Source organism: Chroicocephalus ridibundus, chromosome 5, assembly GCF_963924245.1.
Source record: "Chroicocephalus ridibundus chromosome 5, bChrRid1.1, whole genome shotgun sequence".
NCBI classification, from domain to species: Eukaryota; Metazoa; Chordata; class Aves; order Charadriiformes; family Laridae; genus Chroicocephalus; species Chroicocephalus ridibundus.
In genome coordinates this window covers 70755208-70770542 of record NC_086288.1, presented here as the reverse complement: position 1 = coordinate 70770542, position 15335 = coordinate 70755208, and the positions used below count along the sequence as shown (strand labels likewise).

Sequence of the window (15335 nt, the reverse complement as noted above, 5' to 3'; positions counted from 1 at the left end):
TTCCTTAGATGAAATAAAATAGCTCATCTAGGAGAAAATTAAGTTCTGTGTAACACACTGAAAAGCACCTAACAATTACTATAGTTCAATACAAGCATCTATTTTAAAATAAGACAAGAAAACCTCCAAGTTAAGGACATTATTCATTCCTGAAAACTTCTGACCAAATTGTAACTATGCAGATAGTATGAAACTCTGAAATCATGACTTGTGGCTTAATGCTTCCTTTCATTTTATTCATACAGTCCAGAAAGTGAGCAGAATGAATTACTGTTTGCAAATCATAATGAAAACTTTAGTAGGACGTATCTGCTGGATCTCACCCTCTTCTCTCACAACTGCCTATCAGCTAAGTCTGACTATTTCAGAATAACTATGTATAACCTAGTGGGTATCAGTATGCAGGAACTCACCCAACATTGTCTGTTCCAGCCTGTGGGTCAGCGACTTTTTAGCAGATTCAATGTCAGGACTTGGGTAATCCAATACCTGCCTGCACCAAACCAATGGACTGACACATTTTTGCACTGGAGTCAGTTTCTTCTTTGGAGACATACATAGCCTGAAAAGGAGAGAGAAAAAAGTCTATAAAGACAGACAAAATGAGCATAATATCAGGCATGTAACAAAATACTACATACTATGTTATTTCTACTTTTCTACTATATCTACAGTACAATCCCACAATATAAAGAAAGCACAAGTTTTACCTTTAAATTAACTATTTTGGATACAGGATAATACTGATAACATATGGCCACCCAAGGACTTCTGGCAAGAAGTGATGCCTATATTGCTACACCGGGATATACCAGCCAATATAGAATCATAGAATCTTCGTGGTTGGAAAGGACCTTTGAGATCGAGTCCAACCAAACAACCGACAATCTCTGCCACTAGAGCATGCCCTGAAGTGCCACATCTAGACATTTCTTAAACACCTCCCAGGGATGGTGACTCAACCACCTCCCTGGGCAGGCTGTTCCAGTGCCTGACCACTCTTTCAGTACAGTAATTCTTCCTAATATCTAATCTAAACCTCCCCTGCCACAGCTTCAGACCATTTCCTCTGGTCCTGTCATTATTCACCTGGGAGAAGAGGCCAACACCCACGTCTCTCCAACCTCCTTTCAGGTAGTTGTAGAGGGCAATGAGGTCTCCCCTCAGCCTCCTCTTCTCCAAGCTAAACATGCCCAGCTCCCTCAGCCTCTCCTCATATGACCTGGTCTCCAGACCCCTCACCAGCCTGGTAGCTCTCCTCTGGACACGCTCCAGCACTTCCATGTCCCTCTTGTACACAGGGGCCCAGAACTGAACACAGTACTCGAGGTGAGGCCCCACCAGTGCCGAGTACAGAGGCACAATCACTTCCCTGCTCCTGCTGGCCACGCTATTCCTGACACAAGCCAGGATGCGGTTGGCCTTCTTGGCCACCTGGGCACACTGCTGGCTCATATTAAGCTGGCCATCCACCAGCACCCCCAGGTCCTTTTCTGCCGGGCAGCTTTCCAGCCACTCTTCCCCAAACTGTAGCATTGCTTGGGGTTGTTGTGACTGAAATGCAGGACCTGGCACTTGGCCTTATTAAACCTCATACAGTTGGCCGTGGCCCATCAATCCAGCCTGTCCAGGTCCCTCTGTAGAGCCTTCCTACCCTCAAGCAGATCAACACTCCCACCTAGTTTGGTGTCACCTGCAAACTTACTGAGGGTGCACTCAATCCCCTCATCCAGATCATTGATAAAGATATTAAAAAAAACTGGCCCCAAAACTGAGCCCTGAGGGACACCACTGGTGACCGGCCGCCAAGAGGATTTCACCCCATTAATCACAACTCTCTGGGCATGGCCATCCAGCCAGTTTTTTTACCCAGCGAAGAGTACACTTGTCTATGCCATGATTCGCCAGTTTCTCCAGGAGAATGCTGTGGGGGACAGTGTCAAAGGCCTTACCAAAGTCCAGACAGACAACATCCACAGCCTTCCCTGCATCCAGAAGGCGGGTCACATGGTCACAGAAAGAGATCAGGTTGGCTAAGCAGGACCTCCCCTTCCTAAACCCATGCTGGCTGGCCCTGACCCCTTGGCTGCCCTGCACTTGCCACGAGAGCTCACTCAAGATGATCCTCTCCATGATCTTTCCTGGTACCGAGGTCAGGGTGACAGCCCTGTAGTTTCCCGGATCCTCCTTCTGACCCTTCTTGTAGATGGGCGTCACATTAGCCACTCTCCAGTCATCTCGTACCTCCCCTGTTGACCAAGACTGTTGATAAATGATGGAGAGAGGCTTGGTGAGCTCTCTTGCCAGCTCCCTGAGTACTCTTGGGTGAACCCCATCTGGCCCCATACACTTATGTACATCCAGTTGACTACTTCCTCCTGGATTATGGGTGGGTTGTTCTGCTCTCCATCCTCATCTTCCAGCTCAGGAGGCTGAACACCCTAGGGATAGCTGGTCTGACTACTGAAGACTGAGGCAAAGAAGGCATTAAGTATCTCAGCCTTCTCCTCGCCATTGGTTGCAACTTCCCCCACCGCATCCAGTAAGGGATGGAGATTCTCCTTGGCTCTCTTTCTGTTGATGTATTTATAAAAACTTTTTTTGTTGTCCTTAATGTTAGTGGCCAACTAGGTTGGCCATAGGTATATGGACAATTTCACTATGTCACACAAATGTACAAATCAGGATTAATCCTTTCAGATTTAAGTAACATTCACCTGAAAGAAGGAAATAAAGCACCATGCAATATGCAACTGCTGTTTTCCTAAACACAAAGATGTAGCAAGCGATAAGCATCTTAATAGTCAAGGAACAGTGCTAAAGTGCACAGAACACATCTACTATTTCAGCAGCCTTGAACAATAACCATCTTATTTTTACTTATAATTTGTATCCTAGCACCTGATCATTTAGTTTTCCTTCGAACACTGAACAAAGGGACTATCTCCGTCCTAAGGGGTATACAGGCAAGCATTAAAAACGAGGGACAAGAGATAACACACAGACTAGAGAGAAACAATGAGATCATATTGTTCTGCAGGACACGCTGAGGCCTTTGCCAGTCAGCATCTCCACCCATTTATTTTAACATCAGCATTCCATGACTGAAGAAAGAAGTATTCCAGTTTAAAGGCTCTCAAAATTTAGCTCAAAATTTCTCCTCCCTCAAGAAACAGATCAAAGAAAAAGTCATAACCATTCACACAGGCAAAATAGGGATATTTAAGCCTTCTCTTTGGAAATGTGCTTCAGCAAAAGACAACAACGAATTGCAAGATCTACAGCTCTAGAGCTTACACATATGCAGAAATGGTTAAATGAGCATTTCTTCTAGGAGTAATGACAGACTTCATGCTCTGAGTGAATATGGTTGTATGCCACGCACTGTAACTTAGGAACATCTGACAGCCTAATCAGCTATGCTTCCATACAAAACAGACAGCAAAAATTCTTGTTTCATTTATGCCAATGACATCAGCAACACAGAAGTTATTTCCCACAGCTCTATTACGAGATTATTAGCTGATCCTTCCTCTGTAATTCTAGAACTTGAACTCAGTTTGTTTTATAAACAGCTTTAGAAGATTTTTTTTTTTTAATTACTACCCTTAAGGTCACTTCTTACAAAAGGTTCCCAAGAAGCATGCTTATAAAACCACCAGGAATATCTCACCCAAACCAGTGATCACTTTGTTTAGAGCATGCTCTGAAACACTCTTCGCTCATAAACACTAAGATTAGAAAACTGTGTTTGCAAATGCAGGAGAGAGGATTTTTATTAGCTGCCAGAGGCTTTCCATCAAAGCCGAATCTGTTTGTAACAATGCAAATAGGCACTGCCACATACTATAGTCCCTGTGGCTTACGCTCTGGCCAGTATCATTAAAATCGATTTTGTGGAAATCCTTACAATCTTCACAGGCACTCTGCCCACAAGAAAAGCAAAGAGCCCACTGCATATTTACAGCACTGAAGATCCTTGGAAAGCACAAGAATCACTCAATTTTTAGAGTTCCATGTAAACAATTACACACGTTGTTGTACTTTCTGCGATTATCTGCATACAGTGAAAAGTAATGTTTGACATTTACTAGCTCTCTAACACTTCAAATGTACTGCCTTTTTAGCATTTATTTGTTTGTGCTCTTTTCTGTCCTAAAATATGTTTACACAATAGAAAGAAGTGTCAAAGGCAACAACGCCAACTTCTGTGCTGTACAGGCTAGACTCACTCCTAGCTCTCTGGATAGCTGGCATGCCTTGCTGTGTTTGAGAAGTTCCACACACATTTCAAGTGTTTACAATAATACCCAGTATAACAGGCAAGAAATTAAAGTGCACATCCTCTTTGAAAGACACAAAAGGGGTATCTTCAATAAACCTACAAGACCACTGTAATCAAAATGGCACCTGGTATTTTAAGCTCCAACACATTCTTTTTGCAATTTCCAATTGTTGCATTTGTTTCACTAGTAGTCTATTTACTAAAGCAATCCAGGCTCAGTAGCTCCCACTGAGCTGAGTGGGAAAAGCTCCCACTTTTCCACCTCCCTTTCTAACCAAACCCATATTGCAGATTCTCCCACCTCTTTCCAGTCAACTGTTTAACAGCCTTTGTTTCACACCTTACATTTCAAGAAAAGACAGAACTTTAGATTATACATATTTCATGCAACTCCACTTCCTCAGGACAAACACATTTGCATCACTGCAGTGACACAATGGCTCTTTCAGGATGGTTTCTTGCACATCATACAATTACAAAGTCTCATTATTATAAAGCAGTGATTTTAATTTCCCATCTGACAAAGAACAGACAATCTCAAGTTTTGAAACTTATTTAATTCTATTTGTTTTGCCTAATTTGGATTAAAAAACATAAGACCAAGGGCACAGCTAAGAATCAGAGTGATATTTCTACTACTTCTTCCTCTCTTCCCAACAGCAGGAAGTGAAAAGGAACAGAAAGGAGACTATGAAGCATCTACAAATAATTTCATATAGCTAAGCGATCTTTGTCAAACTACTGTGAGACCCAAAAGACGCAGGTTCTCCTCAGCTGAAAAGCTTTCCAGAAGAGACTCATTGCCATTTGTACCTGTTAATGCATTCTACAGCAATGCAACAGCACTGATTGGCAGCACAGCAGCTTCAAGACTGAAGATTACCAGTACGACTTCATACAATTTTAAACACTACTAAATCACTTTCGCAAAACAGGAAGTTGAAAAGGATTGAGGAAGCTGACAGCTTACAGCTACCACCCCTACTACAAATGTTAACACACCAGAAACCTACACACCAATTTCTCCACAAGCCAGGAAAGACTCTACAATTCAGTGACACGAGGTCAAGTAAAAGAAAAGAGTATATAAAAAGAAGCCCAGAAGCTTTGATCTATTTTGAAACAGCATTAAGAAGTCCAGATGCTATGATTCTGCTGCACACGGTAATATTCCCTTCCTTCAGCTGTCACTAGTCAACTATGCCACAGCAGCGCCAATCTGAAGTTTAAAGCAGCCAAGGGCTCTACTGATTAATTCCAGAAAGACGCAGCACAAAAAGGGCAGAGCTTTTGTGGAAAGACTACTGTCACTGCAAGCTCAGATGATAACGTCAAACCCATGGGGCAAGCTGTAGCATGTTGCACTGTGACAGAGCCGAGTCAGAAGAGGCTTTGAAGAAAGGACACAACACTGAGGTAGGAATGGAAAATCTGCATAGGGATTACCTCACCTGAGGAACACCTCCCAGCGCATTAAAATACAAGAGGCTGATTGCCACAGGCATGAAATCAGAAGCCAAGATTCTAATTAAGAAGAAAGGAGGCGGCTTTTTGTAGCAAAATCATTCTACTGCTCCAGTGCAAGAGTGGAAGGAAAAACACGCAGATGAACATGAAGTCACAGATCTGAATTAGAAAGAAGATGGCAAGTGGAAGGAACTTGAGTTAAAGCTCATTTATTTTAGCCACATTGGCTTTAAGGGAAAACTGGCAGGTACAATAGAGTGACTGAAACATGAGAGCAGACAAAATGTCGCAGACAAAAGCAGAATTCTGAAAGTAACCTGAAGAGAAGATGCAAAGGAAAAACAGAATTCTAAGGCCAGATCATTAAGAAATTCCCCCAAAATACAGGAGGGAAATCCCAAAAGAAAAAGCTACTAAAAATAAATACATTACAAGACAAGAATACTGGACAATCTTGGAAATAGACAATTTAGAATGCAGTGTCAATCTAAACCCACTTAGATCAATCTAAAACTTTCAGGAGATCCTATTTAGAGCAATTTAAATAAGTTAAAATAAGATGGATTTTGAATAAACAGCTACAGGTAAAGATCTGAAAAGAATCTCTGGATGTAAAGAAAAAAAATCCAAACCCCAAGTGACAACCCTGCAGATATCTGGCCCACAGGTTTCCTCTTTCCTCCTACCCCACCCCTGCAAAGTTCCTATCTTGCAGTTGTAACTGACTGAGACACACTGCTTAGCCTGTAATTACTAATTGGTTGGTGTACTTAACTAATGCTTCTAGTTCTATGAGATGCATGAGTTACAGGAAACTCCAGGTCTCTCAAAAATATGGATATGAATACTACAAAAGTGCTCTGACGATCTCATTAAACCTTCATATTAAAGTGGTACATCTCAACTACATGATGTGATTTTCAAGTAGAATTGAGAGTATTGAGTGAGGTTGCAAAGTGCAATTGGGAACACAACTATCTTGCTGTCACCAACTATTACAGATAGTTAGCTATGCACTGGCTAGCCGCTGGAAATTATAGCCATTATTCATTTCCTCATCTCAAAATAACCTGTTGCTGTCTGAAGAGATGTTGTAGAACGGGAAACGGGGCCTTCAAAAGCTTGGAAGACTCCTAACACCATCATGTACCTTCCCTAGAACTGTCATACAAACTCCATACAACTCTCCACTGTTTCAGAAGAAATTTGTTAGAGCCTATGTGCTCTAACATGGGATTGTTGATACTTACATGGAATAGAGAAAGTTTGAAAAGTTGTGTCTATTAAATGTATTCCAACATAAAATTCTGCTTAATGACTAGGCTTGAGAGCTCTACCAACACCTACAAGAAGTAGAAATGTGAATCACGCCTAAACAAAACACAATTAAGTAAATTTAAATAAGTTTCAGGAATACCATTAAAACAATAAAGGAAATTTGTACTGAAGCTTTCATGGCATCCAAATATCAAGCAGGTTTAAAGGTCATAAATATCACACAAGTAGTAAGAAACAGAAAAAAGTTCTTCCTCAGGATTCTTCCTCCCATCCTCAAACATCTGTTTCACAACAAACATGGATATCTCAAAGATATTAGTCAAATGGAATATTATTTGATGTTACCAGTTGTTTCATTTGATAAACTAGTAACTTCTGTAGTCCTTAGTTCTCCCACATGCTTCTTTTCACATGATCTTCCTAGTTTGAGAAGATATTATCTGAATTTGGTTAAAAAACAATAACTGATTTAATCAGACTGACATTTAGTCTGCCACAAAATGAAAAGCATCTATTTCTTTTTTACTTAGGTCACAAGGTAGGAACTGATCAAAACCTGTACAGTTTCCAAGAGGCATAAACCACATTAATACAATGAAAATTTAGCAGTTGAAGAGGAAATGCTGCAATGTAATTTCAGCCATGGAATTTCATTCAGGTGCAGCTCTATCCTAAAACACTTATCCTACACTTTACTCACTCACTATGGCAAACTTCAGGGTTCCAAAACAAAGTTAGCACTCAAGGGACATTAAGCAATATGAGATGGAAGACAATCATTACAGGTGACAATCATGTTTATCATCTGTGTCTCAAAACAGCCACTTAGCCAATTAACTGCAATGGATGGCTAAAACAGAATGTAAACTGTTAAAAACAGGTGACAATTTAATAGAAATAGTGCTGAATGAGAGTGCATATAACAGTAAAAGTGTTTGCCTTCCATTTTAACTAAACAGGATATACAAAAGATCTTCAAAAGCACCAATTACTTTGAACTATTAAGGTTAATATAAACAACCCACCAATAATTTCACTTTATACACACAGTAACTGCCTTTTGTTTGTAAATGAAACCAGCCAGCTGTTAGCTATTTCAGCCCTACCAAGGAGACTTTAGATTGCAGCAACATGAAAACATTGGTAAGTGCTAGGCCACTGTCATTTAAAGAGGACACAACTGTTCTCAAGTTTGCTGAGCAATTACACATTCAAAATAGATACCCTGCAAGCTCTATACTCTTTTATGCACATACTGCATGTAAATTTTGAAGAAAAAGAGCACTGTATGTTTTGCTGACATGTAAAAGAAAGCATCTCAGAGAGCTTAGGTAAGTGACGGTGCAACAAGTTACCACAAAGCAAGTTACAGTGGATTCACAGCATATTAACTAATCACAGTAATTGCCCACGTGTGCACACTTATCCTGCAATAAATTTGAGACAGCTCACTTTTTAAAAGAAGCATAGTAAGTGTACTGTTACCAAGTTGTCACAAATGTGCTTCGCATCCACACCCAAGCTTACCCAGCGAGTCAGGCAAGGAGCTGTGCACCCCATCCTGCCTCTCTGAAGACTTCTCCACTCTGGTACCCCTTCCTGCCCTTTTGACTTTTTAATTACTTAATAAAAAAGCACCTGTTCAGATTGAAATCTGAAAAAACTTAAGTTTGATCCAAACTGGTTCAAGAACAGCTAAATAGGAACACCCACAGAATAAATTACCAAAGTCACTGGTACCTTCTTGAGGAAGTAATTATCAGGCCTAAAGCAAAGTCCCCATGGGACAAGAAACAGCTCAGTACTGGGTGCACATGCATATGTACCTATTTGCAACCTTCAGTGCCCAATTATGAAGACAGTTTCAGCATATTAACCAGGATTCAGAAGCATATGGCCAAGAAACTCAACCTAAATTAAGTGAAATATTTTTAGTAATTTACCACATGATTTGACAATTCTCTCATGTGCTAAACTGTTTAAAACAAAACATATCTGGATTTAACTAACCACAGCAAAGAAAAACAAACAAGCAAACATATAAACAGTCCCAAAGTTCACTATACTGTAAGGCTGTTTTAATAGCTAATGCTTCTACTAAAGCAGCAGTATCAGAGGTTTTTTTCACTTGTTAGTAATTTAGGCTAGTACTACCTTCTCCTTTCATTTTTCACTTTACACTTCTGTCCTATGTAGACTTATCTAAAAGCATTTAAAGAATTATAACCCAAAATTGAGCTGATCAACTCTGAAATGTAAATTTAAGAAAAAACACATGCACATTCCAGTATCGATTTTAGTCACAGTATAAACTGTGCCATCTTAAATTCGTTGCCAAACTTCACAGGCACTAATTTCATGTGAGCACTAAATGTAAAACAATGTAATTTTAGCCGTGAAGAAAACTATTTCTTCTGCCATTACAAGGCTGTGGACAATTTCATAATGGGGTATATGAATACATGGGCCGAAAAAATGGTGGTATCACACAAAGCAGAGAGAAGAACAAATATAACCAGCACCCTTCATCATCTATTATCTCCCACAGCAAGGTCCTTCTGAAATCAAAAGTAAAGGCAAATCTAGGCTTTTCTATGCAGACAATCAAAACAGGCAAGATGAATAAATCTTTTATGCACTAACTATGATTTAAATCTAGTTTGTTTCCACGTGAGGATTCCTCAGCTGGTAAGTGGTCTTTCATTTCTACAGTGGTATAATCGCATAGTTTAGATGGGATTTTGGGTTAAGCAGTAGTGATCCAAATCCATTTGAACTTGAAAGAGTTCACATGAGGTTTAAATTTCATCGAGTACATTCATCCTTCGAGTTGATTCAATCACTTTTTGAGTGACCTCACATAACCAAGGCCTTAAGAGCAGGGTCTTTATGAAACAGTTTAAGAGAAATCCACTTATTCACACCATCCCTCCTATTTTCACAGGGTTGTTTCTTTTTGATTGCTCCACCACCCCACTGAAAATTTCCAACTTCATTTAGAGCAATAACCTCCATTCATCAAACACAGAAATATAAAGTCATCCTACCTGCATAAGAAAAAAAATGGTTTTAGAGTATTTAGTGCCTCAACAGTTGAATTAAATGGTGTTCAGAAATTACTGCAGTTCCATTTCCATTTTTATAGAACAGTTTGGAAAAAAAAGATCATCAATCTATCCAAACGACATTTACCATTAAGTCCATATTAAACTACAGCATGAAGAGACTTTCTTTTTTAATTACACAGCCATATTTCTTGGTATGTATGACAGTAAGTAAATTTTAACAACTGCTCTTTTCTAGGTGTACACTTCTGTGTCTCAGTCATTGTCCCATGTCTGAAATCAAAAATTAGTATTATTAGTTGCTAAAAGATTAGCAGAGGAATTAAGACACATATCAGACTGCACATAAGTTTTGTTGCCTTTTCAGGACTAGAACTTGCTGAGAAACATGACTGAAGCCACAGTAACAGGCAGCTTAAGTAGCATGCCAAACACCTGACACCAGCCAGAGCAGCACTCAGTGAACTATGCCACCTGCCCATGAGTGTCCAGAACTGCATAAACAAAAACACAAAGCATTTATGCCACCACTGTCACCATATGACCTGTTGTGACATAAACTTTCACCAAAAGATGGATTATGTTGCCCATAATTTAGGATTAATACATAAAATGATAACACCTATTCAGACTAGAATTCATGACATTCACAAATTTGGCCATCCCTCTCCAAACTTACTGTGCAAATTAGTATATTCCACTTCCCTCAAGTGCTATAAGCCAGTAGACTACAAGGCATAAACTGAGAAATAAGAGTAGCTGCCTTGCAGAGACTCATCATCTGGAAGATGATGACTTGTGTTAATTTAGTAAGCGCATGTTGGATGAGAATAAACTTATGCTCTCATACTTCTCCAGTGGATCAGGCTGGATGTCAGGCAAATGACTTCTCTGAGGAAGTGCACACACTGTCTCCTCCCTAAGCAACTAAAACATTACTCATGCATGGAATCATTCCAGCGTTTTCAAAGGTGTTCCTAACTCTGAAAGGCATTTTTATTTGTTTGTTTTTTAAATTTGTCTGTCTGTTTGCTCCCAAAAAAGACCTTTGTAGATGAACCTACAACCAGTCCTGACCCAAGTCAGGCTGGTTATGCTTTTACTCCCTGTACACGCTTTCCCTTGTGTTTCTCTGTTGACAATGTGCTCCTCCCCACTATTTCTCCTGCAGCTCTAATGCTCAACTAGTGTCACAGGAAACTTCAAAAAGACAGCTGGAGAACAGCGTGATGTTAACAGAGAGCAAACCCTCTTGTTTCTCAGCAGAAGCTCATCTAAGCATAATAAAGACAAGGTGAACTGCCACCTGCAGATGTTTCTGCTGTAGCAGCGGGGCAAGCAGTCCATTTAAAAAGAGAGGAACCGCCTAAGGTAAACCATGGTCTTACATCGTTAGCAATAAATGAAGACACCTAAGACAAAGCATTTATAAGATGAAGGAGTATGTTACATGTGCTGCCTTCACAGCTGAAAGAAGTCGAGGCTTAAAACACCCTCGATGCACGTCTGGAGAAGTACAACGGTACCTGCGGGCGAATTCTGCGCTACCCCAGCAAATTTCCACAGGTTTCCCCAACGCCTCCACACCTTCTTGAACTCGTGCAAACACTGACAGCGGATCCTGCGGCGGAACTGGCGCCTGCTCCGGCCTCCAAGTGACCCCGCGCAATCCCCTCCCCGCACAGCGCGGCGGGCCCCCAGGGAGGCGCGATGGGATGTGCAGGAGAAACCCAAACACCCTTCCCCCGCAGGCTCCGGGACGCCCTGGAGAGCTAATCCCTTCACCCAGCCCCGGAGGGCGAGGCCGCCCCTCCACACAAAGCCCCCAGACCCGCTCCGACACCGGGCGCAGGGCCGGGCGCGGCCCCTTCCTCCCCGGGGAGGGGGGAGGGCGGAGAGAAGGGGGAGACCCCACACACACCCCAGCCCCGGCCGCCTCCTCACCAGCCGGTCTCGTCCTCCTCGCAGCCGGCCAACCGCTCCAGCTCCTCCGGCCTGACCAGCGCCGCGTCGTCCAGGAGGCCGTTGCCCCCCTCACCGGCAGCGCCGCCGCCGGGCTCCTCGGAGGGGGGCGGCCGCCGGGCGGCGGCCCTGGGGCTGAGGCAACGGCCGTCGGGCGGGGAGGCGGCGGCGGCGGGGGGGGACGGGGAGGGCCCGCCACCCAGCAGGCGTTTGGGGCTGGCGGGGGCGGCGGCGGCGGGCAGGGCGCCGTGGCGGCTACGGAGCTGCTCGTTCTGCTTCTCCAGCTTCTTCACCAGCTCCTGCAGCTTCCGCACCTCCGCGTCCGCGCTCACGCCCGAGCCGACGTCCTCCATGGCGCCCGCCGGCTGAAGGGGGGGCGACTGCGCGGGGGGAAGGTGGCCCGCGCCGCCCCGTCTTACATGGCCCGGCGGCCGGCGGCGGGGGAGGGCTGTGGCGCGGCGGGGCGGGGCGGGCGGCGGGACGCGCATCCGGCCGCTGCCGCCGCCGCCGCCATCTTACCACCTCCCCCGCCCCGCCCCGGCCCCTCCCGCCGCCCTGACATCATGGGCGTTACGCGGAACCGTCACCACTGGCCCCGGCTTCTCCCGCTGCCGGGGTGGGGTGGCGGTGGCAGGGACCCGTGCGGCCGTTGGCGCTCGGCTGGTCGCGGGCCTGTCGGGGAAAGGGGCTGCCCAAAGTGCCCCAGATGCTCTAAAGCGTACGAGGTGTGCCCCTGGCCTGTACCAGAAATAGCGTGGCCAGCGGGACTAGGGGAGAGATCGCCTCCCTGTGCTCGGCACTGGTGAGGCCCCACCTCGAGGGCTGTGTCCAGTTTTGGGCCCCTCACCACAAAAACAGACATTGAGGTGCTGGAGCGTGTCCAGAGAAGGGCAACGAAGCTGGTGAGGGGTCTGGAGCACAAGCCTTATGAGGAGCGGCTGAGGGGGCTGGGGGTGTTCAGCCTGGAGAAAAGGAGGCTGAGGGGAGACCTTATCGCTCTCTACAGCTCCCTGAAAGGAGGGTGTAGCAGGTGGGGGTCGGTCTCTTCTCCCAAGTAACAGGCCATAGGACAAGAGGAAGTGACTTCAAGTTGCACCAGGGGAGGTTCAGATTGGATATTAGGAAAAATTTCTTCACCAAAAGAGTTATCAAGCATTGGAACAGGCTGCCCAGGGAAGTGGTTGAGTCGCCATCCCTGGAGGTGTTTAAAAGACATGTAGATGTGGTGCTGAGGGACATGGGTTAGTGGTGGTTTTGTCAGTGTTAGGTTAATAGTTGGACTCGATCTTAAAGGTCTCTTCCAACCTAGATGATTCTGTGATTCTATGGTCCAAAACCATGGCGAGCATCTTGGGCCCTCCGTGTGTGACAGGCACGTGAACTGTTCCCAGAATATCACTTGAGCCTTTCATGTTATGTAAATATATATATATATTCATAGAAAAAGTGACAACAAATAGCCCTCTACAACAAGATGCTTACATCCTTAGGTTTAAGAAATTAGTGGGGCTTGGGGGTTTACGTCTCCAAACTTCGTCTGCTGGCATGGTGGGGATGCTCTGCCTCCTCTTCCCCATGCTACTGTGAGACGGTGCCCTTAGTGCCATCACAATTTTTTTCCTCTTCCTAAGCTCCGTCTACTCAACAGCTTCCTTTTGGAGCCTGCAGTTGCTGTGGAGAGGAAGAACACCAGCAAGTGGGCTGGAGGAGGACTGGAGTCAGCAGGGGATGACACCGCGGATGAGGAGCACTTACCAGGCTCAAGGAGGGAAGAAGGGAAACAAGACCTGTGGGTTGTGCTGAGGAGGTGCGAAGCTTGGGGACAGTAAATGCCACACAATCGTGTCTGGGTTCCATTAGGTGTGGTGTGTGGACTGCTGGGGTGTTGAGGCTGCCAGCAGCCTTATGTATGGGGACAAGGATGGGGTCATTACCTTGCCTTATGCAATACTCTCCCCATATACGTTCAGAGATTACGTTATTTCTTTAAGTACAGAATTGTTTGAGACTTTATGCTGGGTTAGTTATCCACTGTTACTGTTAGGTCCTCACCAGAATGCAGGTCTCCAATCCATAAATACATTTTATGTCATTATTTCCTCTAAACAAATATCACCTTAAATATTTAACTACATTAAAATACTTCTGGGCTGGTATCTTTTATTAAAGCAATTTAAATGGCTCTTGTTATCTGTCTTCATTATCAGCTAGCGAAACAACTTTTTATCAGCAGCAAACTTTACCACAGATTTTGTATAATTGTCACAACTATAAAACTATTAAACATTTTTGGCCCATGAGCTGAGACCTTTGGGATCATTGATACCACTTTAATAACCACCAGTGGCAACCCTTGGAGGCTGGTCTGTAAACCAGTTTGTAAATCCGGCTCATTCTCTCTTAAGTCTGCATCATTTGGTACCACGTCAAGTGCCTTAAGGGAATCCAGATACATTCTGTGAGCGCAGTTACTTTATTATCAGACCTTACAAGTCCTCCAAAAGGCAAGCAAAATGATAAAAAGGTTTTTAAGAATAAGGATTTTCTGTGACACTTTCAGTGACACTGCTGACAATTCAGTGGTTGGTAGGTGTAATAGTGGTCTTAACCTCTGCAGGGAAGTTTATTACAACTTAGAATATTTATAGCAGGACCAAACAATGTAGCTTTCTTATTCTTCTTTAGCTGTTCTCAGTCCAAATGTCAGTGTCATGATAAACCTTCAGTCACTTGCTTTTATAATGGCAATAGGAGGAGTTTGATCCTTTCTGTCCAGCAGCTACTGGGATCAGGATGGGGCTGGTGGCTGGGGCTGAGAGGGGGACAGAGGGTGAAGTGGGGCTGTGACAAAGGGCTCTGCAGGGGGACGCAGGCAGACAGCGTGGAGAAGGACTGGGACCAGAAACAGCCCTGGGCTCCTGGGAGCTGCTGAGTCGAACTGCAGCTGTTCCTGGCGATTATGTCATGTTTGGGGGCCTCCTCTGTCATGGAACGGGGCAGCTCTGAGAGCCCCCGAGTGGTCTGTGCACTCCATCCTGCCTCTCCTCTCCTTCCTCTTCCTCCTCCCTTCCCCTTCCCCAGCCCCTTTTATTGTCTGTCTGTCCCCCAGATTCCCTACCCCAACTTTCTGTCCCCTGCTGCCGCCATTGCTTTGCTGCCAGCAGCTCTAGCAATTATTTCTCCCTACAGGATCCACTCCGTGCACGTGTGTGGATGGGGGAGAGTGAGGAAAGTGAGAAAAAGGTTTGAGAACTGAATCATTTGCTATTTTTGCAAGT

General features: G+C 44.1%; 1 protein-coding gene across 2 annotated transcripts in view; it reads right to left on the bottom strand.

The window, feature by feature from the left end:
• The window catches only part of SLAIN2 (SLAIN motif family member 2), a 38813-nt gene extending 26230 nt beyond the window's left edge, over positions 1-12583 (bottom strand). For both annotated transcript variants that reach the window (XM_063335571.1, XM_063335572.1), the window contains exons 1-2: positions 12040-12583; positions 414-562 (exon numbers count right to left, since the gene is read on the bottom strand). In XM_063335571.1, the coding sequence (XP_063191641.1) occupies positions 414-562; positions 12040-12545 (655 nt within the window). In that variant the 5' untranslated portion in view covers positions 12546-12583. The remainder of the gene's footprint in view (positions 1-413; positions 563-12039) is intronic.
• Positions 12584-15335: the final 2752 nt, after the last annotated feature.